Source organism: Poecile atricapillus, chromosome 17 (assembly GCF_030490865.1).
Source record: "Poecile atricapillus isolate bPoeAtr1 chromosome 17, bPoeAtr1.hap1, whole genome shotgun sequence".
Lineage (NCBI taxonomy): Eukaryota > Metazoa > Chordata > Aves > Passeriformes > Paridae > Poecile > Poecile atricapillus.
Window position 1 is genome coordinate 1005430 of NC_081265.1, and position 20539 is coordinate 1025968.

The window sequence follows — 20539 nt, forward strand, 5'->3', positions numbered from 1 at the left end:
CTGCTGTTGCTTTTAGGGGATTTAGATCAAATCCTGCGCCCCAGCCAGGCTTGCCAGAGGCCACGGGAAGCCTGGAGCTGGTTCTTTGGGGAGAGGCTCTGGGCAGGAGTGCAGCTGCCTTCCTGTGCTGGGCTGGGGGGACACAGCCAGGCTGTGCTGTGGGAAAAGCTCTGATGTGGGGCTGGAGCGTGGGGAGCCGAGGGGATGGCGGTGCAGGAGAAAGTGGAACCCAAAGATGGATATCAGCTCTGAGAGACGCACCACGAGCCGCTGGGAACGGGCCAAGTCCCGGGAGAGGAACGTGGGAGGGGGGCAGAGCCCTCTTGTCCCAAAGCAGGGGTACCAGGGCTGGATTTGGGGACATGGATGTCATTCCTGGGTGCCCCAGTCCCTGCTCTGGGCTGGGTCAGGAGCTCTGTGACAGTGGCCAGAGTCCCCAGCCAGCGCTGCCGGGATCTCCACTCCAGCCTCACAGGAAGGGAGAGGGACAGGGAGTGGTGCAGGCTTTGGGAATGATGAGAGATCCACCCTTGCACTGATACCCCTGACAGAGCCACGTCGGGCCTTCCTCGCCGTGGGAATTCGGGCACTTCCCAGCACTGAGCCCAAGCAGGAGCGATTTCCCAGCCTGGAGCTCCCTGCTCCCGTGTGCGGCAGCCGGGCATGAGGGCTCGGCTCTGCACCCCGAGAACCGGCTGGAAAAGCCTCGGCATGCAGGGCTGAGGAAGAAATCATCTTCCTCACGGGGAAGGAGCAGAGCTGCAGCCCGGCTGTCTGCTCACCCCTCACTCTGGGGCACCCAGGGCTGGGACAGGGGACACAGGGGACACAGGAGGAGCACAGGGAGCACAGGGGGAACCCAGGAGGATGGAGGTGCTGCTATGAACAGGGCCAGGAGAGCAGCTCCTGTGTAAAAGGCCTCCAGTGCTGCAGGTGTTGACACCCCCATGTGTCCCCATGGTCCTGGGGATATGGGGGGACAGGCTGGGGCTGGCCCTGGGGCTGGCCTGGCACACACCAGCTGTGCTGGGAGAGGCTCCCACTCGTTCCCTTGCCCCAGCGAGATGCTGGCTTTTCATCTGCAAACGGCTCCACAGAGGTTGGGAGCCTCTTGGGAAGCTACAACCTGCTGTGCTGGGAGGGAAAGCTTCCAAACTCAGCCCTGAAAAGTGCTGACAGAGCTGGGCTGTCCCCACGGTGTGCTCTGATCCAGAGACAGGGCTCTTGGCGCTGGCTCCGTTCCTAAGAGATGCTCCCGTGTGTGTGTGCCTGGCTCCAGCCACGCTGAGCCTTCTGCTGAGCCAGGCACAGCCCTTCCTCCAGGAACAGCGCTGGGTGTGGGGCTGCAGCCCTGCTCCGGGAAAGAAAAATTAAAGGAAGTGGCAGAGCAGAGCTGGGATTCCTCGGCTGCAGTGGGGATCCCAGGGTTCTGTGAGCTGCTCTGAGTGCCAGGGCTGTGTGTCCCTGTGCTGGGCCTGGGGAACAAGGGCTGCCCCTGGTGCTGGGGTCCTGCTGCTGCTCATCCTTGTTCCCTTCCTGCCTCACAGGGTTACCTGTGTGAGTGGCTCAGGTGAGCGCTGGCTCATTGCAGCTCCCAAAGGTGGGCACAGGGGGTTCTGCAGGAGCCTGTCCCAGCCCTGGGGTGTCCCCAAGCTCGGTGCCTCAAACCCTCCGTGTCCTGTCTCTGCAGGGGATGTGCTCTTCCAGATGGCAGAGGTGCACAGGCAGATCCAGAACCAGCTGGAGGAGATGGTGAGTGCCCAGCCTGCCGTGCCGGGGTCCCTGAGGGTGGAAAATGCTCTTCTGTGCCTTGTCCAGATGACACCAGCCCCTCTGCCGTGGATTTGCTAAGCTCCAAAGGGTCTGCACTGCTTGGGCATCCTCTTCAGCCCTGCTGGGCTCTCTCTGAGCGTGTCCCTCGCTGCTCTCAGCCTGTGCAGCCCTGCTCTGGTGCCCTCCCCGGTGCCATCTGCTGCTCCCCAGGCGGGCTCTGCCAGTCCTCCCCAAGCACTCTGTGTTTTCTTCCTCCCTGCAGCTCAAGTCGTTCCACAACGAGCTCCTGACGCAGCTGGAGCAGAAGGTGGAGCTGGACTCCCGGTACCTGAGTGTGAGTTACGTGTGTGTGAGTCTGGCACAACCCCGGCTTCAGGGCTCCCTGGCTGTCCCCCATCACCTGCTCCCTGCTGGGGGATGTCACCTCTCCCTGCTCCCAGACGGGTCCCCAGTGTCACCCACGCACAGGACAGCCCCGGGCTTTGGGAATCCCGCTTTCCCAGGGGCTCTGCTTGTTTCTGTCCCCCCTTGGCAGCAGCCAAAGCTCAAAACTCTCTCCTGTCACATCCAGGCTGCACTGAAGAAGTACCAGACAGAGCAGAGGAGCAAGGGGGACTCCCTGGACAAATGCCAGGCAGAGCTGAAGAAACTTCGCAAGAAGAGCCAGGGCAGCAAGAACCCGCAGAAATACTCGGACAAGGAGCTGCAGGTAGGAGCCCAGGCTGGGGACACGGGGGGTGCTGACCCTGCTCCATCCTGCCTTGGGGAACAGCCCCAGTGGATGGGTCATTCCTGCCTGTGGAACACCAGGAAGGTGTTTTCTTGTGTATTTTCTGTGCTGGGAGGTGCTGGAGCAGGGCTGGAAGTGCTGGGGCAGGGCTGGAAGTGCTGGGACAGGGCTGGAAGTGCTGGGACAGGGCTGGAAGTGCTGGAACAGGGCTGGAAGTGCTGGGACAGGGCTGGAAGGTGCCAGCACACTCCTCAGTTTCCAGCCCGCTGTGCTGGGGGCTCTGCTGTGCTCAGCCTAAACCACTTCTGAGCGTGGCGTCCCCACAAGTCCCAGCACTGAAATTCCTGCTGAGCGAGAAGAGCCCTGTCAGGCCCGAGCCCAGCGAGGGGAACACGGGGATCAGAGCCCTGTCACCCCCTCCTGCAGGAGCTGCTGGCAGGGACAGCAGAAGGGAACTGCTGCCAGACCCGGGGCAGGGATCCCACAGCAGCAGGAGGAGGAGGAGGAGGAGGGAATCCATCCCAGCTGGGTGGGCTGAGCCTCCTGCTGTGGTGTGGCAGGGATGGGGCAGCCCTGTCAGCACAGCTCTGCGGGCAGGGAAACAGGATCAGACGCTCATTCCCTTTAATCTTTCAGCAGTAAAAGTATTTAGGAAGTGCTTATCTCCGAAAAAGCCTTATGATGGCTTTTGAGCTTACAGAGCTATGAGACCCTTCCAGCTCGGAATATTCTGTGATTCCTCTGTGTGCCTGCTCTGCTGCACTCGGCGGGGGCTGCCTTTGCCTTAGATCTCAACACAAAGCTGAAATTGCTGAATGCAGCCAAGAGGGCACTTCCCCTCTCTTCTCTGCTGACTGCAGAGCTGGTGTTTCCTCAGCAGAAAAAAAAAGTGTTTGGGGCCAGTCCCGGACACTGCTTTCACCTCTGCCTGGGCACTGGAGACAGGGGGATTGCAGCAAGCGGGGTCCAGCCTGGAGCTGTGCGGGTGTTGGTGCTGGCCTGAGGAGAGAGCCTTCTTCAGGCCTTTGGGGAGCTGAAACTGGGCTTTGGGGAGCTGAAACCAGGTTTGAGTGGATCAGGAGCACCTACAGAGCTTTGTGGGGCTTTGCTTTCCTCAGCCTGCTTAAAGCAGAGCCACTGGTTTGTTGAGCTGGCCCAAAGCCACCCCTGTGGCCACTTGCCAAACCTCTGGTGGTCTCCTCGGAGCTGCTGAAGCACCTGGGGAGGGTTTTGGGATGCTGACAGCTGCGCCAGGCTGGTGCCTGGGGACCACAGACCCATCAGCCAGGGCTGCCTGGAGTCTCCTAATGGGCTGTGGCTGCTTCCTTCTCTCCTCGTGGGAGAAGCTGCTGCTGATGGAAGTGTCACCTCCTTGGAGGCAGCAATAACATCTTGCTCTTCTGAAGGCTCGTGCCCGTGCAGCTGCTGGAGCAGCCGCCAGCCAGGAGTCTGATGCTCTGTCATCATCTTCCTTCATATTTAATGCTCTGGGAAGCAGAACTGCTCCTTTCTGCCTCTTCACCACTTGTGGAGTGACCACATCCTGTCATCACCTGCCAGGAGATGGGTGGCTGAGACACGTGGTGGCAGCAGCAGGACTGTCCTGCAGGGACCTGCGGGTTTATGTAACATTTGTCAGAGTGAGAGCAGGTCTGGGGCCACCCAGGCTCTGCTTTTGGCAGAGGACAGCCCTTGTCTGGGCAAGGGCACCAGCGTGGCTGTGTTTCCACACTGCTAAATCAATCAGAGAGCGCAGTTTAACATCTCACCTGTTTAATTCAGCTGTTCCCACCTTAATAAAGCAGAAATAAATCCTGGAGCTCGGCAGGGACTGCACACAGCAGTGGCTGGGGAGCAGGGGGTTGAGGGGGTGTGATGCAGGAGCTTCTCCTGAGCTGCACCAGCCCCTCGTTGCACGGAGAGAGCTGGGCCAGCCTTGTCTGCACGTCCCACCTCACCTGGCCACTGTCTCGTGCTGGTTTTGTGGAGTTTTCCAGACGAGTGCTGCAGCATGAAGTGGCTGAGGAGTTCAGACACCTCGTGGTGTGCGGCCCAGACGACTCACGTGGCTCTAAAGCAGCTCCAAGTGCACCAGGCTGCAGGAGTGACGTGCCAGCTCCCAAGCCCTGTCTGTCATGGTCAGCACGCTGTGGTTGGGGGTTGTTGCTGCTGAGTGTCACACTAAGCCAGGCTTTTATTCCTTATGAATCAGTCCCGAGCTGCTGTTCCACACAAGGAGTGAGGGCTGAGAGCCTCACGTGGCTCATCTTCCCCGTGGAGTGACTGAGATGGGGCTTGACCCGTGCTGAAAACCAGGAGAACAAACCAATTCCGTTCATTTCACATCTCTGATGAAGAAGAATGAAAACAATATTAAGATTAAGCAATCACCAAGGAAGCTCAAGTGCTGTAATTCCATTAAAGGCTGGTTGTGATCAGGCCGTGAAATCAAGGTCATGATGGGTTTGGGACCTGGATTGAATCAGCAGCTCAGCAATGAAGTTATGTTGGTTCAAAGTATTTATCAAATCATATTAGCACTGTAAGCAATTGGATTTCTGCATCGGGCTGAGACAAAACTGGCTGTAATTCAGCCTAAACAGCAATGCTGGGGCTGGCAGTTTGTCCTGAAAGGCTGTGCCTGACCCAGGTGACAGTGGGTGACCCTGGCTGGGCAGTGGGGGCCAAGCTCTGCCTTCACCCTCCCCTGCTCCCATGGGAATGTTCTGAGCATTAAACACCACTGTGCCAAATGACCTGTGGGGTTTTATAGACTTTTGTCATTGAAACCTCATTTGGGTATTCCCATCAGGAGAAATAATTTTAGGTGTAGGTCGTCAGGAAGCTGCAAATGACACGGAGCTCGCACAAACCAGGTTAGGAGGTTTGTGTGAAAGTCAAACAGGGGAGGACTCAAAGCTCAGCGGCTCCAGGTGACTCTCTCCAGGTCTGACTGGGATTTAGGCTGAGGGAGGACGTGCCCAAACCCAGCAAGGGAAGAGAAGCCCCTTTCAGTATCTAAAGAGGCTCCAAGAGAGCTGGAGAGGAACTTTGGACAAGGGATGGAGTGCCAGGACAGGGGAATGGCTTCCCACTGCCAGAGGGCAGGGTTAGGTGGGATATTGGGGAGAAATCCTTCCCTGTGAGGGGTGAGACCCTGGCACAGGGTGCCCAGAGCAGCTGTGGCTGCCCCTGGATCCCTGGAAGTGTTCCTGGAAGTGCCTGTGCAGCTCAGGGCTGTGAAATCCGTGTCTGGAGCTGCTGCTCTGGGGTGTTCTGTATTGAGGGAACGTTTCAGGCAGGAGAAGGGGAAGCGCCTGCAGAGCCGGCTGGAGCCAGCGCTCCCCTGCTGCTCTGCTCTCTGGATTTTATGTAACAGCACATGTGTGCAGCAGGGCAGGGCTGGGGCTGCTCAGATGTGACCATAACGAGGGGAGACAGCCCTTCCCGGGGGAGGAAGGCAGCCTGGCGTCCCTGGAGCGCGAGGGCTCTCGGGGTTGGCTCCCCAGGATCCGCTCTGCCTTTCCCATCGCCTCGGATAAGCATCAGTGCCCCAGCATCCCCACGCAGCTTTGGCTGCTGGGCAGCACATCAGGGGCCAGAGCCTCTCCTTGTCCCGGTGCTGTGCAGGGCAGGGCCAGGCTGTGCCCTCCCTGGGGCTCTGCTGGGCCTCTGTGCTTCCAGGGCTTTGCAGGGTCAGTGTCCCACAGAAGGCAGGGAAATGTCTTTGGGCTCCCGTGGTGAGCAGCAGTGGCCATCCCTTGCTGTGGGGCTCTTGTTTGATTTGCTGTATTACAGGAGAGCCTGGCTCAGGGCTCATCCCGAGCTCTGCTCTCCTGCCCGGCTCTGGAATGCCTCGGATATCCCCGGGCTGGGATCCAGCATCGCCGTGCCAGCCTCGGTGACACGCTTGGGTCCTGTGTGGGGCTGCAGAGCCGGGAGGGGACACTGCCTCCCCCGAGGCTGCTGCAGGGTGTGCCAGCTGCCTCTCAAGGAGCAGTTTCTGGGAATGAGGAAAAGCTGTCGGGGCTGAGGATCCCTGGCTGCTTGCTCTGCTCATTTTGCCTCTGTGCTGTGGTGGGGTTCCAGCAGGTTTGCCTTGAGTCTGTTCAGATGCTCTTTCCCTGCTAATCGACCTAACTTCTATTTTATCTTATCCCATTTCCAGCAATTCTCCCTCGTGGCTGCCTAAACAAACCCTCCCTTCTCTCTGTGTTTACTCCTTCCAGGTATTTCAGCCTGCTGCATCGACCAGCACAGTCCTCTCTCTTCCCTGACCTTTCCTTTCTCTTTTCCCACTGCTCTGTGCTGCTGCTCCTGACCAACCCCTGCTTGGGATGGAGCTGGAGCAGGCACAGCCGCTCTGCTCTGCATCCCTCCCGGTGCTGGACAGAAGTGTGCCTGCTCCCCTTGGCTTTCTGCTCCCAAAACTCATGTTTTTGCTGCGACCCCAAGGCAGCTCCTGCCTGCTGGGTGTCCCCTCTGTTCCCTGGGGCTTGGCTCAGCCTGGTCAGTGCCAAACACACTGAGGAGGATCGGTGGTGATGGTTTCTGTGGTGCTCAGCGCTGCCCTTGGCTCGTGTTGCCCGTGTTCGCACGTTCCTGGCTGGGCTGGAAGCTTTGAGCTCATTTCCCAGCGAGGCCGTGGATATCAAAGGCTGGAGCTCAGAGCTCCCCACCTGCTCTGACAGCAGCGTGTGCTCCACACAACTCGGGGCTTGACATTTCTCAGCTGCTCTTTGATCTCCACCCTCCCCGAGCTGTCACCGTGGGGCTGGGGAGGTGGCAGGGCTGTGTGCCCTGGCTTTCTGTGCGGGCTGACAGTGGCTGCTCGAGCTGGGACTTGGCAGCAGCTCCTTCCCTTTTCATCTGCTCGTGTTCCTAATTCTCCGTCTGACCCGCGGGGGGGACTGCCCTTGGCTCTGGAGCGGGGACTGGCTCCAGCAGCGCTCGTGTGCCCGGCTCTGGGGGGTCCCTGGCTGAGCCCCCACAGCCGGGGGTGCCCCAGGAGCGGGCAGGAGCCCCGGCTGTGCCAGCCTGGCCCCGTGGCACCATCCTGTGCCAAAGCCTGTGCCCGGCGCCGCCGCGTGCTGACACTGCTAATTAGGTCAGCGGCTCCCGGTGAAATGGAAGTGGATGCAGGAGAGGGGGGGGTGGCACGGGGGAGTTATTTGAGGCCTCTCCAACCTAGAAACCCAGAAAAGATTTTCTGGAGCTGTTGGGTGGCTCTGGTGTGTGTGCTCTGGCTTCAGGCGCGACCACCACCCTGGCTGCCTCCCTGCCTGCTCCCATCACAGACAGGGTTTCTTTTTCCTCCTTCAAACTGGGAGTTTTATTTAGATGATTCTTAAAATGTGAATCTGAAGCTGACAACTTCGATCAAAGTCTCAATTTACAATGCAGGGCTTGAGCAGTTTGTGCTTGTCAGTGGGGTCTTGGGGAAGCTGCTGAGCCTGGCAGGGAAGCAGCTTCCCCCAGCCCTTACAGGGGATCGGGTCATGCCAAGCTGAGAACAGTGTTTGGCTGTGGTTCAGAGTGTGGGGTGGCTGAGATTTCCCCCATTTCTGAGGAATGGAGCCATGAGCAGCAGCTCTGGGGTCCTGGTGGACACCTGGCTGCAGGTGAAGCCTCACTCCTGGGTGAGGCAGAGCTTCTCCTCGGAGTGTAGTCCCCAGATCTTACTCCATGCTTTGTGTGTTACTTTTCCCCCGTGCATCTGGCATATTTAAGAGGCTTTTTTATTTAAATTTGCCTTTCTGGGCGTTATCTGAAAGCCCACTGTCATTCTGAGCAAACCCAAACTAAAAACCACCTCGTGAACAAGGAGTGTCGCTCGCCATTTTGTGATGGAATAACGTGTAAAATCAAGGCTCTGGATAAATCAATGGCACACGGAGCATATTTACATAAAGTATATAAAGCTCTGAGTACTAAGTTTAGAGCGTGGGCTCTGCGCTCGCGGAGCGGCGTGTTCCGACTGGCTGCGACAAGCCTTTCCTCAGCACAGGAATTAGCAGGAGCCTTGCAAAACCAGCCTGGGAGCAGGGGTGTGAACAAGGCTTGGACCTGCGTATTTAAATCCTGGTGGAAGCTGGAGCTCTCCCGCTGCTAAGATCAGGGTTTCTCCCTGTGTTGTGGTGTCTGGGCTGGAGCCGTGCCTGGCCCAGGGATGGTGATCCTGCAGGGAATCACGGCGGGATGGACCTCGTGCTACTGAACCAAATTAGCTGGAGCTTTTCACTCCTCCCCTTCTCGTTCTTGATGGCCCAGTTAGTAAATTAAGCAGGATGGGTTTTGGGGATCGGGGTCTGTGCGTGCTCCTGCGCTCCTGCTATTTCAGGTGCTGCCAGGGTTGCATTTTCCTTCCAGAAATGGGGTTCTGCAGGAGGGGGAGCGTTGTCCTGCCCCTTCCCCTGGGATAGAAGCTTCTTGTGGAGCAGACGAGTGTGGGCAGCAGGGCTCTGTCCATCCCAGCACCTGGATATTCCTGGGAGCTCTGCTGCTCTCCAGACCGGCACCAGAGCATCCATTCCCCAGCTCCCATCTCCGCTGCCAGGCTGTGATGCCTGGTGCCTCTGGGCTCTGTCCCTGCGCTGTTTTCAGGCTAATAATACCCGGGAGGAGGCGGCGTGCTGCGGTCCCGAGCCCACTGCGGGAGCGGTGCCTTCCCGAGCGCATCCTCCTCCGGCCGCCTGCATCGCTCCTCCAGGGGCTTGCTGTGCCTGGGGCTGCTGCTGCTGCCTCTTCCCGTGCTGGCACAGCCCCGCTGCTGCCCGGCTTCACAAGAGCCGTGCCCTGTATCTTTGCTTCGGGGCAGTGCCAAAACCTCCATCGCTTCCCCTCGTGTGCCCGGTGGCATCAGCTCAGTTCCTTCCGCTGATTTCTCCTCATGACCAAAGGCGTTCGCCCTGGATTTTCTCATTTTGGAGGGAAAAATTCTCTTTGAAACAGGGCTGTTGGTTGCAAATTGGGTTTTTAATCCATTTCTCGCTGACTCCCTTTCCCTCACGCAGGTTGGTGAAATGTAGGGAGACCCAAAAGCTGCTGGCTTTGGCACGAGCCCTGCGCGGGGTTTTACTGTCAGAGGGTGCTCGGAGCCAGGAGCAGGTCCAGCCCCAAAATAATCCCCCTTTGAAGTCTGGGATGTCACTGAATCTTGTTGCTTTTGTTGGTTTGCTCCATTTTATGTTTCTGCTAATAAATATTGTAGCATGCTAAAAATAACTGATAACCGTGAAGAAGCAGCAAAGCTGCTTTGGGCCCTGAATTTCCAGTTTAATTCCCATCTCAGAGAAGCTTGGGCTGCCTGAAGCAGGTCCAGCCTTCCTGGGCTGGGGGTGTTGTGGCTTTCCAGTGTCGTGGTGCTGCCATCCCAGGGAGGATAAGGTGGCTTGGAGGTGTCACAGTGTGGGAGAGAGGTGCTGCTCTCAGAGCCTCGGTGGCTGCTGCCCTGGTGCCACATCGCAGGGGAAAACCGGGAGCATCCAAAGGGATGAAGGGAGGAGAAGGAGCCGGGTCAGGGAGCTGGGGGCACACGTTCTGTGTTCAGGGAGGCTGGCACAGCCCTGGAGTCCCCTGTGCCACCTTTCTGTCACACAGGGCAAAGCAGCCGGGTTCCCCCAGCCCAGCCCGTGTGCTGCTGCTGTGCCAGGCGTGTGGCACTGTCCTGGCACCGCCTCTGTGCCCCTCCGTGCTGAATGCGGCCTGAAGCACTGCTTTAGGGGCACTGGTGGCACCACATGTGGCAGGGTCCCCGTGCCATCCTGCCCGGGCAGCAGGGGACATGCCGGAGCTGGTTTGTGCGCTGGCAGAGCCGAGCCGGGGGCTGCGGGGGCCGCTGCCGGTGCCGGGCCACCGGGGCAGCCCCCGGGAGCGCCTCCGAGCCCGGGTGGTGAGCGGGCGGCCGCTGGGTACAGCTCGTCCCGTGCAGCCCACGGCTGAGTCAGCGCCTCTGCGTGGGGAGCTCCGATGAGTAAGGGCGGGCTGGGGGGGCTGTGCAGGCACACGTGTCCCTGTGTGTGTCCCTGTGTCCCTGTGTCCCTGTGTGTGTCCCTGTGTGTGTCCCTGTGTCCCTGTGTGTGTCCCTGTGTGTGTGTGTCCCTGTGTGTGTCCCTGTGTGTGTCCCTGTGTGTGTCCCTGTGTCCCTGTGTGTGTCCCTGTGTGTGTCCCTGTGTGTGTCCCTGTGTGTGTCCCTGTGTCCCTGTGTGTGTCCCTGTGTCCCTGTGTGTGTGTCCTTGTGTGTGTGTCCCTGTGTGTGTCCCTGTGTGTGTCCCTGTGTGTGTCCCTGTGTCCCTGTGTGTGTCCCTGTGTGTGTCCCTGTGTGTGTGTGTCCCTGTGTGTGTGTCCCTGTGTGTGTGTGTCCCTGTGTGTGTGTCCCTGTGTGTGTCCCTGTGTGTGTCCCTGTGTCCCTGTGTCCCTGTGTGTGTCCCTGTGTGTGTCCCTGTGTCCCTGTGTCCCTGTGTGTGTCCCTGTGTGTGTCCCTGTGTGTGTCCCTGTGTCCCTGTGTGTGTGTGTCCCTGTGTGTGTCCCTGTGTGTGTCCCTGTGTGTGTCCCTGTGTCCCTGTGTGTGTCCCTGTGTGTGTGTCCCTGTGTCCCTGTGTGTGTCCCTGTGTGTGTCCCTGTGTCCCTGTGTGTGTCCCTGTGTGTGTCCCTGTGTCCCTGTGTGTGTCCCTGTGTCCCTGTGTGTGTGTGTCCCTGTGTGTGTCCCTGTGTGTGTCCCTGTGTGTGTCCCTGTGTCCCTGTGTGTGTCCCTGTGTCCCTGTGTGTGTGTGTCCCTGTGTGTGTGTCCCTGTGTCCCTGTGTGTCCCTGTGTGTGTCCCTGTGTCCCTGTGTGTGTCCCTGTGTGTGTCCCTGTGTCACTGTGTGTGTCCCTGTGTCCCTGTGTGTGTGTGTCCCTGTGTGTGTGTCCCTGTGTGTGTCCCTGTGTCCCTGTGTGTGTCCCTGTGTCCCTGTGTGTGTCCTTGTGTGTGTCCCTGTGTCCCTGTGTGTGTCCCTGTGTGTGTCCCTGTGTGTGTCCCTGTCCCTGTGTGTGTCCCTGTGTGTGTCCCTGTGTGTGTCCCTGTGTGTGTCCCTGTCCCTGTGTGTGTCCCTGTGTGTGTCCCTGTGTGTGTCCCTGTGTGTGTCCCTGTGTGTGTCCCTGTGTGTGTCCCTGTGTCCCTGTGTTCCTGTGTGTGTCCCTGTGTGTCCCATGCCAGGGTCCCTGCCCGCTCCTCTCCATGGCACCCCCTGCCCCGTGTGCTGGGCAGTGCTGCCGCAGCCCACTCCCCGCTCCTCTCCCTCTTCCAGTACATCGAAGCCATCAGCAACAAGCAAGGGGAGCTGGAAAACTACGTCTCTGATGGCTACAAGACCGCTCTGACGGAAGAGAGGAGACGGTTCTGCTTCCTGGTAGAGAAACAGTGCGCGGTGGCCAAGAGCGCCATCACCTACCACGCCAAGGTGAGCCAGACCCACCAGAACCGCTCCTGGCTGCCCCATCACCGGGTACTGATCAACAGCTGATCAACAGCCTGATATCCCAAATGATATCCCAATGATATCCCAATGATATCCCAATGATCATCAGCCTGATATCCCAAATGATATCCCAATGATATCTCAGTGATCAACAGTCTGATATCCCAAATGATATCCCAATGATATCCCAATGATCAACAGCCTGATATCCCAAGTGATATCCCAATGATATTCCAGTGATCAACAGTCTGATATCCCAAATGATATCCCAATGATATCCCAATGATATCCCAATGATCAACAGCCTGATATCCTAAATGATATCCCAATGATATTCCAGTGATCAACAGCCTGATATCCCAAATGATATCCCAATGATATCCCAATGATCATCAGTCTGGTATCCCAAAAGCCACAGCTGCTGCAGCCCCTGCAGCTTTGGGGACTGATGGAGGGGGTGATGGACCAGCAGGTGACTCCAGGGAAGGTGTCCCAGCAGGAGCAGCTGCTCCAAATCCCTCTTGCCCATGGCAGCTCCACATCCCTCCTGCCCATGGCTGCCCACATCTCCTGGAGCAGGGCTGGAGCTCCCCTGCCCGCCTGGGGAGCAGCAGCACCTGTGTGAGTCTGGAGCGGGATCCATCCAGACGCGGGCTGGGAGCGCTGGTGCTGCTCCTGCAGCCTCGTGCTCCCGTTCTGGTTGTTCCCCAGCGCCGCCCTCCGTGGCTCACAGCAGCCATCTGTCACCGCCACGCTTGGCGCTGGAGCAGGAGAGGGAGTTGGGATTAGTCAGCTCTGTCCTGGCACATCCACGGATCCACGCTTGGCTTGGCGAGCGTAGTGCAGGAGGGGAGAAACACCCCCCAGGGCTGGCGGTCAGCAGGAACAAACCAAAACCTGCCTGCAGCAGCACACACAGGGTGATTCTGCTGGAGGGACTTTGCAGGTGGCTTATCCAGAGCCAGTGTCCTGCTAAAAACTCCATCCTGCTGCTGCCCGTGGCTCCTGCGGGATGCTCCACGGGATCGTGAGGCTGCACCCACTGGCTGGTGTTGGGGAATATGCAGGGAGTTTGGAACTGGATTTCGAGGGATTTTCATATGCAGAACCACATTTTGTCTCCAGATGAGGCAGAGCAGAGACATCAGGTCACCCTTGGCTGTACTGGAGTGACCTCGAGGGGGTTGGGACATCTTCCTCCTCTGAGTCACACAACGGGATGCTCCCACATTCTGGGTGAATAGGGACAAGTCTGGCTCCATCTATTTCCCCCTTGGAGTGTGGTAGCAGGTGGCTGCCAGTCCTGCAGGCAGGGAGCAGTGGGGCTTGGATGCAGCACAGGGGCCTGGAGGCTGTTGGGGCTGAGCAGCTCATCCCTGGGGATGTGGGGACAGCCTGGAGCACGGCCAAGCTTCTGGGCTGGTTTTATTTCTCTGCTCCACGTGGGGCCCAGCTCCCTGCCCAGCTCCCTACGGCCTGGAGATGCTGCACACAGGCTATCTCGGAATAAACTGGGGAGATGGATTACCTTTTCCTTCCCTCATTCCCATTTTTCATGATATCTTCCTGGCTCTGCTGCCATCAGGGCCTGGAAGCAGGGTGTCCCTGTGTGTTATCTTGCCTGTGCCATGCACAGAGCCGTTGATCAGTCCCAGCCCAGCCCTGGATCCTTGTGGTGCTGCCCAGGGAGGGGGGACAGAGCACCTGCAGCCCTGTGCCCTCACACCTCGTTTTGCTCTTGCAGGGGAAGGAGATGCTGACGCAGAAGCTGCCGCTGTGGCAGCAATCCTGCTCGGATCCCAACAAGATCCCGGACCGCGCCATACAGCTGATGCAGCAGATGGCTGCCAGCAGCAATGGCACCATTATGCCCAGCCCTCTGTCCACATCCAAGTCCAACCTCATCATCTCTGACCCCATCCCCGGTGCCAAACCTCTCCCTGTCCCCCCGGAGCTGGCACCTTTTGTAGGAGTAAGTATCTCTGTGGTGGAAGCTGTCCTGCCCTTCTGAGCAAAGCCGGAGGGACGAGCCCAGGCCGGTGTCACCGCTGTCCTCGGCAAGTTGCCCTTGGATGGACTGTCACTGATGGGCAGCTCCGTGCTGTGCCATCCTGGCACGTGGGAAGGAGCCCAGCCTGGGGACGGGCAGCCTGTCCCACCCCATCCCAGCAGATCACTGAGCTCTGGCAGAGCAGGGGCTCCCAGCCGCTCTTTGGGGACCCCACGAGCTGGAGCTGCCTGTCCAGGCTGGGCCCCGAGCTGTGGGAGTGAACCCAGGTACCCCAGTAACTGAGGGAGAAAGGCCTGGAGTGACCCTGGGATGAAGGAGCCATCAGAAGAGGGTGTCCCCCCAGTGTGGGGGCACGAGCTGAGCACAGAGCTCAGCAGGGAATTGGCAGGTGCAGGGGAGCTCAGAGCAGCAAATGCCATAGAGGTGACCCCACTGCTGCCCCCAGAGTGGGTGGGAACTAAACCCAGCAGGACAAGGCTCCACTTTGCCTCTCTCCCCGGAGCTGTGCCCCACTGGGGAGCTGCAGGGGGATGTTCCTGGAGCTGCAGGGGGATGTTCCTGGAGCTGCAGGGGGATGTTCCTGGAGCTGCAGGGGGATGTTCCTGGAGCTGCAGGGGAATGTTCCTGGAGCTGCAGGGGGATGCCCTAATGGAGCCACCCCCGTGTCCCCCTCCCCTCCTCTCTCGTAGCGCATGTCGGCACAGGAGGCAATGCCGGTGATGAACGGAGTGTCGGGCTCTGACAGCGACGGGTACAACCACTGGTCTGAGATGAAGCCAGCACAGCCCAAATCTTTATCTCCTCCCCAGCCTCAGAAGCAGCTGAGTGACTCTTACTCCAATACACTCCCAGTTCGCAAAAACGTGCCACCGAAAAACAGCTACGCCTCAGGTGAGGCCCCCGCCCCGCTGCTGCCGGGGACCTGGAGCCGGCTCTGCCCGCAGGAGAGCTCCTGGGGGTGGGGATGGTCACCTGGGGGTGGGGATGGTCACCTGGGGGTGGGGATGTTCACCTGGGGGTGGGGATGTTCACCTGGGGGTGGGGATGGTCACCAGGGTGCTGCTGCTGGGGGGACAGTGACCCACAGCCTCCCCTCAGTGTCAATGCTGCTCGTGCCTCTTGACATCGACGTTAAGAAATGCTGGAGCTGGGCTCTGCCCTGGGGTTTCACAGGATTTCCAGGAGGAAAATCTTGTGGAATTTGGTGCAGGGAACCTGCTGCCCTCGCCATGGCTGAGATGATGATCTCGGGTGATGCCGAGAGTCTGGTCCCGCTGGTTGAGGGGGAGGGTGTGAGTCACACTGAAGGTTTTAGTGTGACCCAGGCTGAAATAAGGAGGGGTGGAGGCCTGTCCTGTGCATGGGGATGGCCTTGGCATCAAGGATTTGGGGAACCCACTGGTCTCTGTTCCCCCAGCTGAAAACAAGACACTGCCACGCTCCAGCTCCATGGCTGCGGGGCTCGAGAGGAACGGCCGGACGAGGGTGCAGGCGATTTTCTCCCACGCTGCTGGGGATAACAGCACCCTCCTGAGCTTCAAGGAGGGGGACCTCATCACTCTGCTGGTGCCCGAGGCCCGGGACGGCTGGCACTACGGGGAGAGCGAGAAAACCAAAATGTGAGTGTGCTGGGTGTCCTCGGGAGCAGCCTGGTCTGGATCCTCCCCGGACAAACCTGGCTTTGGCTTCATCCTCGCCTTTGCCTTTCAGGAGGGGCTGGTTTCCTTTCTCCTACACACGGGTCCTTGACAATGATGGCAGCGAGCGGGTCCACACCAGGTACGAGCATCGTGTGGGGTGTCCTTGGGATGGGAATTAGGGAATTCTTGTTAGGAATAACAGCAGGGGGTGGTGGCGGTGGTTGCTGGTTCTGGCTGGCTTTTGGCCACGAGTGGATGGAGGGTCTCTGCACGGAGCTGATGCCTCTGCTCTGGGCCCCCAGCCTGCAGCAAGGGAAGAGCAGCAGCACTGGCAACCTCCTGGACAAGGATGACATCTCCATCCCGCCGCCGGACTACGGCATGGCCTCCCAGGCCTTCCCGGCACAGGGCGGCAACACCTTCAAGCAGCGGCCGTACAGCGTGGCCGTGCCCGCCTTCTCCCAGGTGAGCTTCTCCCATGGGATTCTCCTGCTCTGGGGGAACGTTTGAGGAACGGGGGACGCTGGAGCAGATCCCTGGGTGCAGTCGGGGTCTGTGGCTCCCCGTCCCGCCGGGATGTTCCCGGATGCGTGGGGGTGCCGAGGGCGGCTCTCCAACCTCTGTTCGTTGTTTTAGGACTACCTAATGCCCTATGGGTGTGCAATTAAAGACTATTCCAGTGGCCTCTGCCAAGCACCCTCCGCTCACTACAAGCCTTACACTAGGTCGACAGCTGTAAGTCCGACGCTTGCAATGTTTCCTTTGGGATTTATGGAAATTTGGCTGTTTTGTGCCTGGTGATCCACGTGCCTTGCCTGGACCCTGCTCCTGCTGAGCACCTCTCGTGGGGTGGAGCAGGGAGCCGATGGATGGGGCGGAACGGGCAAGGCACGGGGGGCAGTGGCACAAAATGGCCCCGTAAACCCCCAAAGGACAACACTTGCTGACTCCATGGGAGGCTCCCACCAGAAACAGGCTGCTCACAGGCAGCTGGAAGTGTTTTCTCTGGCCAATTCAAGCCGGTGACAGTCCCGTGGGGACACTGGGGCAGACCCTGGACAGGATTCCAGAGTGTCCAAAGCAAGCCCAGGGCTCCTTGGATAGCCAGCCAGGGAGGATGCACGAGCAGATGGGATCAGCCTAATCCAGGAGCTACTGCTGTAGTGGAGCTCTCCCACCAGAATGAGCCCGGTGGGACAAGCCAGGCTGGCATCATGTGCTGGCAGATGGGGAGAGGATGAGGAGGGAGAGAGAAGGGCAGTCAGCACCGAGCCTTTGACAGGGCATATCAGCTGGGATCTGATCCTCTCTGCAGGGAGTGGGATGGAAGCACAGCCCCACTTCTTGCTGTTTTGCTGGGGTTTTCCAGCAGGATTTGCTGCTGGGGTTGGTATTTTGTGACTGGGAACATTCCTGGGGAGGTGGGGATGTGGGTCTCTGGCCACTGGTGCATGGCCAGCTCAAAGGCCACAGACTCCCCCTCTTTCCTGGAGTGCTCCCATGTTTGTCATGGAGAGCAGAGCTGCTCCAGTTGTATCCCAGGGCAGGCCCTTGCTCAGGGAGGGATGTCCTTGAGGGATGTCCTTCAGGGATGTTCTCTGGGCCTGGTCCCCCTCTGCCCCTCGGTCCCTCCCTCAAAGCCTGCTCAGCACCGGCTAAAGGAGAAAATGGTCCAAAACCCTGTGGGTTTCTGGTGGGAGTGAATACAGGCAACCCCTCTTTCCACAGAACATTTCACTGGTGTCTCTCAGTCGTGCAGTCCCTTCCCAGCAGTCTCAGCATCTCAGCAGCAGCCAGAGCTCTGTTCCTTGGAGGGGCTGGGCAGAGCAGAGGGGCTCTCCCAGCAGTGTCTGCCCAGATAAATTCTACAGAGAGTGGTGCAGCTTCACTCCCTGCTGTCTGAATCCCACTCCAATCATCTCCATACCTCCCTGTCCTCTCCAAATGCATCAGCGCTTGGCCCTGGGTCCTGATGCACTTTGGTTTGTTCGTGTGACCCTCCGGTGGCGCCTGAGCAGGCACAGCCCACACGTCCCTCACTGTGCTTCCTCCCCTCCTCTCCACAGGGTCTCGATGACTACGGGACGAGGTCGGTCAGCAGGTAAGATGTCACCTTCCTGTTGCATTCCCTGCGAGCTGTTGGTGTTGGCTGTGGGTGGAGCCGTGGGGCTGTGTCCCCACAGGGGTCCCTGCGTGGGGTCCCCGGCAGTGCCTGGGATGGGGCCAGGTCTCATCTGTGAGAGTGGGGGGACCCAGGGGGGGCAGGTCCCGGGGCCAGCCTGGTGTCCCCAACCTCGTGCTCCTCCAGAGTCGCATCTCCCGCGCTCCCCCGGCTCACGCGTGGACGGTGAAGCCACGGAGAGCCCCCGCTCCGGGACCTTCTCCATCCCCTCTGCCTCGGAGCTGCCCCGTGTCGCTCCTGGGGCTAAGCCCGAGCCCGTGGCTGGGCAGAGCTCGCCCCCGGTCCGTGGTGGGTGCCGCGGTGCCCTGAGGGGAGCTGGCTCCCGGCTCGGTGCTGCCCCGCGGCCACTCTGGCATCTCTGTGCTTTGTTCCGCAGCGGCAGTGGCAGTTTGGTATCAACGGTGTGAGGACACCTGGGCTCGCAGCGGCCCCTTGCTGCTTGGAAGAGCTTTCTGCTTCTTTCCCCCCCCTTTTTTTTTTCTTCCTTCCCTTTCGTTTCTCTTTCTCTACTTCTTTTGGATTTGAAACTCTTGTGATCTTCAAGGAAACCATGGTGCTTCTCACCCCTCCCTGGTGTTCACAGTGCCCTTGTTTCTGAAGCCTTTTTGGAGCAGAAACTGCCGCCAGGTCTGTGCTCACAGCCCAGGTGCAGTTGTCACTTAGTGGGACCCGGTGTTTGTCCTCCCGTGTGATGTTAGCGATGCACTGTCCCCCCCAGGGGCCGCGCCGGCCGCCCCGCACGAGCCTGGACCAAACTCCCAGACTGGATCACATATGCATGGCCTCTGGTGTCCGTACTGTTACCGAGCATCCGGGATGCCCGCGCCCGGGATGCCGTTCCCGGAGGGGGAGCAGCGTCCCCGCGCCTCCCCCTCGGCCCGATCCGCTTCCATCCCACCGCGGTGGCTTTGGGAGAAGCGGATGGCACAGAGCTCCCGCCCCGGGGAAAGGGCTGCTCTTCTGGGCTGGGGTCCCGCCGGCCGCGGGAACCCCCCCGGAAGGGTTACTCCTGGTTGTTTTATAAATATATATATATATATATTTTTTGTAGCAAGGTATTGTTACCTCACGTTAGGGCTGGGGCTCCGAGGGCTGCTCGCATCCCCAAACCAGGCTTGGGCGAGGCAGCCCCCGCGGGGGGCTCGGCAGTGCCCGGGGGGCTCCCACCCCGCACGGGGGTCCCGCTCCCGCACTAGCCCGGCCGTAGCCCTCCCAGTGCCCGTGGCCGTCTCCACTGCAAAGCTGTTCACGCTTTTTTCTGATGTGATTTTTAAGACCTCTGACATTGCCTGTTTACTGGGACATTGCTGGCAATAGACCCCCGATCCCCCCCCCAACCCCGGACCAGTTTTTGGGTTATTTCCTCGCCTACGGGCGCACTGTTCTGAGCCCCTCCTGCATCGATGTCCGAATTTTGCTAAGGATTTTTAACCCAGGATATTTCACGATGAATGACTGAATGTAGAGGGGGAAAAAACAAAAAAAAAAAAAAAAAAAAAACAAACAAAAAACAAACCACAAACCCAGCCTAGCAAAGCCTGTGTGGAGATTGTAAAGTGCTGAAAAACCTTTTTTAAAAGCCAGAGAGAATTGTGCCCTGTACTGAGTTATTGTTTGAATAAAAGTTTTATTTATTGCATTGAGCTGGGCCTCGGTGTCTTTTTCGGCTGCCGTGCCTGCGTGCTGCCCTCACCGCCCGCATCGCCCACCGCGCATTCCCAGCCCGTGTTTTTGTTCCTGCTCCGTCCCTGCGGACGCTGCTCGGCTCTAAACAGCTTCGCTGAGCGGGAGCAGCGACAGCTGCTTTAGGGCCGGCTCCCGTCCGTGTCCCCGAGCATCGCGGAGGTGATGCTGCTGCTGCTGCTGCTGCCGCATGCCGGGGCTCGGCTGCGCTTTCCCGGCGCTGGGAAAGCGGCGATGGCCGGCACGGGGGGAAGGAAGCCGCCCCCTCCCTTCCGCAGCCCCCGCCGTGCCCGGCCGCTGCTCTCCCACAGCTCCCGGCTGGCCGTGCCCTTCCTTCCCCTCCTCGCAGCACCAGAGACTCAATAAACACCACTTTTCCTCCTTTTTCTTCTTTCTTCCTCCTGTTTCCTCTGCCCGCCGGCGCTGCGTGCGGGGTGGCCAGCGGGCTCTCGGGCCAGGTGGCCACCGCCTCGCGGCCTTAAAGCTCTCCTTAACCACGACCTTCTGTTCCCATCAAGCGTCCCGGTGTCCTCCAACCTGCCTTCTGTTTCCCTTGCAGCCCCGATGTTGAAGTGGCCAGGTTTTGAGGTGCCCCTGCCCGTAGTTAGTAAGTGACGCTCTGGGTGCGCTGGCAGCGGGTGACGCCGCGGGGCTGCGCGGGGACGGTGCCACCGCTCTGCTTCCCGCTGTCCCCTCCGTGTCACCGCTTGTCCCCGTCCCGCTGGCCGGAGCTCCGGGGCTCCCGGGCTGCCTCTGCTGCTCGCCCCGCCGCCGCGGCTGCGCTTCCCGGGATGCTGAGCTGCTCCTGCGCTTCCCCCGCTGCCCTTAACCAGCTCTTTGGTCGCAGGTGTCCGGCGTCCGCCGCTGTCCCCAGCCCTCTCCAGGGGCCGGGACACGGCCGCACTAACCGCAAGTTTTTTGAGCAGCTTTTTTTTGTTGTAGGCTCGTCCCAGGAGCCTCCTCGTCCTGGCCCCGGGGACGGGATGCAGGAGTCTCTCCCCAGGAGCCGAGACCCTCCTCGCTGGCACTGCAGAGCCTGGAGAGCCCCTTCCCCGTTTCTCTTT

The 20539-nt window shown here is 59.6% G+C and overlaps 1 protein-coding gene across 7 annotated transcripts in view; it reads left to right on the forward strand.

Annotated features, from left to right (window-relative positions):
• The window catches only part of BAIAP2 (BAR/IMD domain containing adaptor protein 2), a 39791-nt gene that overhangs the window by 15078 nt on the left and 4174 nt on the right, over positions 1–20539 (forward strand). Inside the window, exons 4-15 of one of the 7 annotated variants that reach the window (XR_009279035.1) lie at positions 1691–1752; positions 2036–2107; positions 2345–2482; positions 11789–11941; positions 13704–13931; positions 14660–14861; positions 15388–15589; positions 15681–15749; positions 15913–16075; positions 17677–17711; positions 18169–18419; positions 18511–20028. Coding sequence is in view for 6 of the 7 variants with exons in the window: in XM_058852184.1 (XP_058708167.1) it covers positions 1691–1752; positions 2036–2107; positions 2345–2482; positions 11789–11941; positions 13704–13931; positions 14660–14861; positions 15388–15589; positions 15681–15749; positions 15913–16075; positions 16247–16345; positions 17677–17711 (1423 nt within the window). In the remaining variant the exon portion in view is untranslated. The other 6 variants (XM_058852184.1, XM_058852182.1, XM_058852180.1 and 3 more) reach the window with 6 other exon arrangements.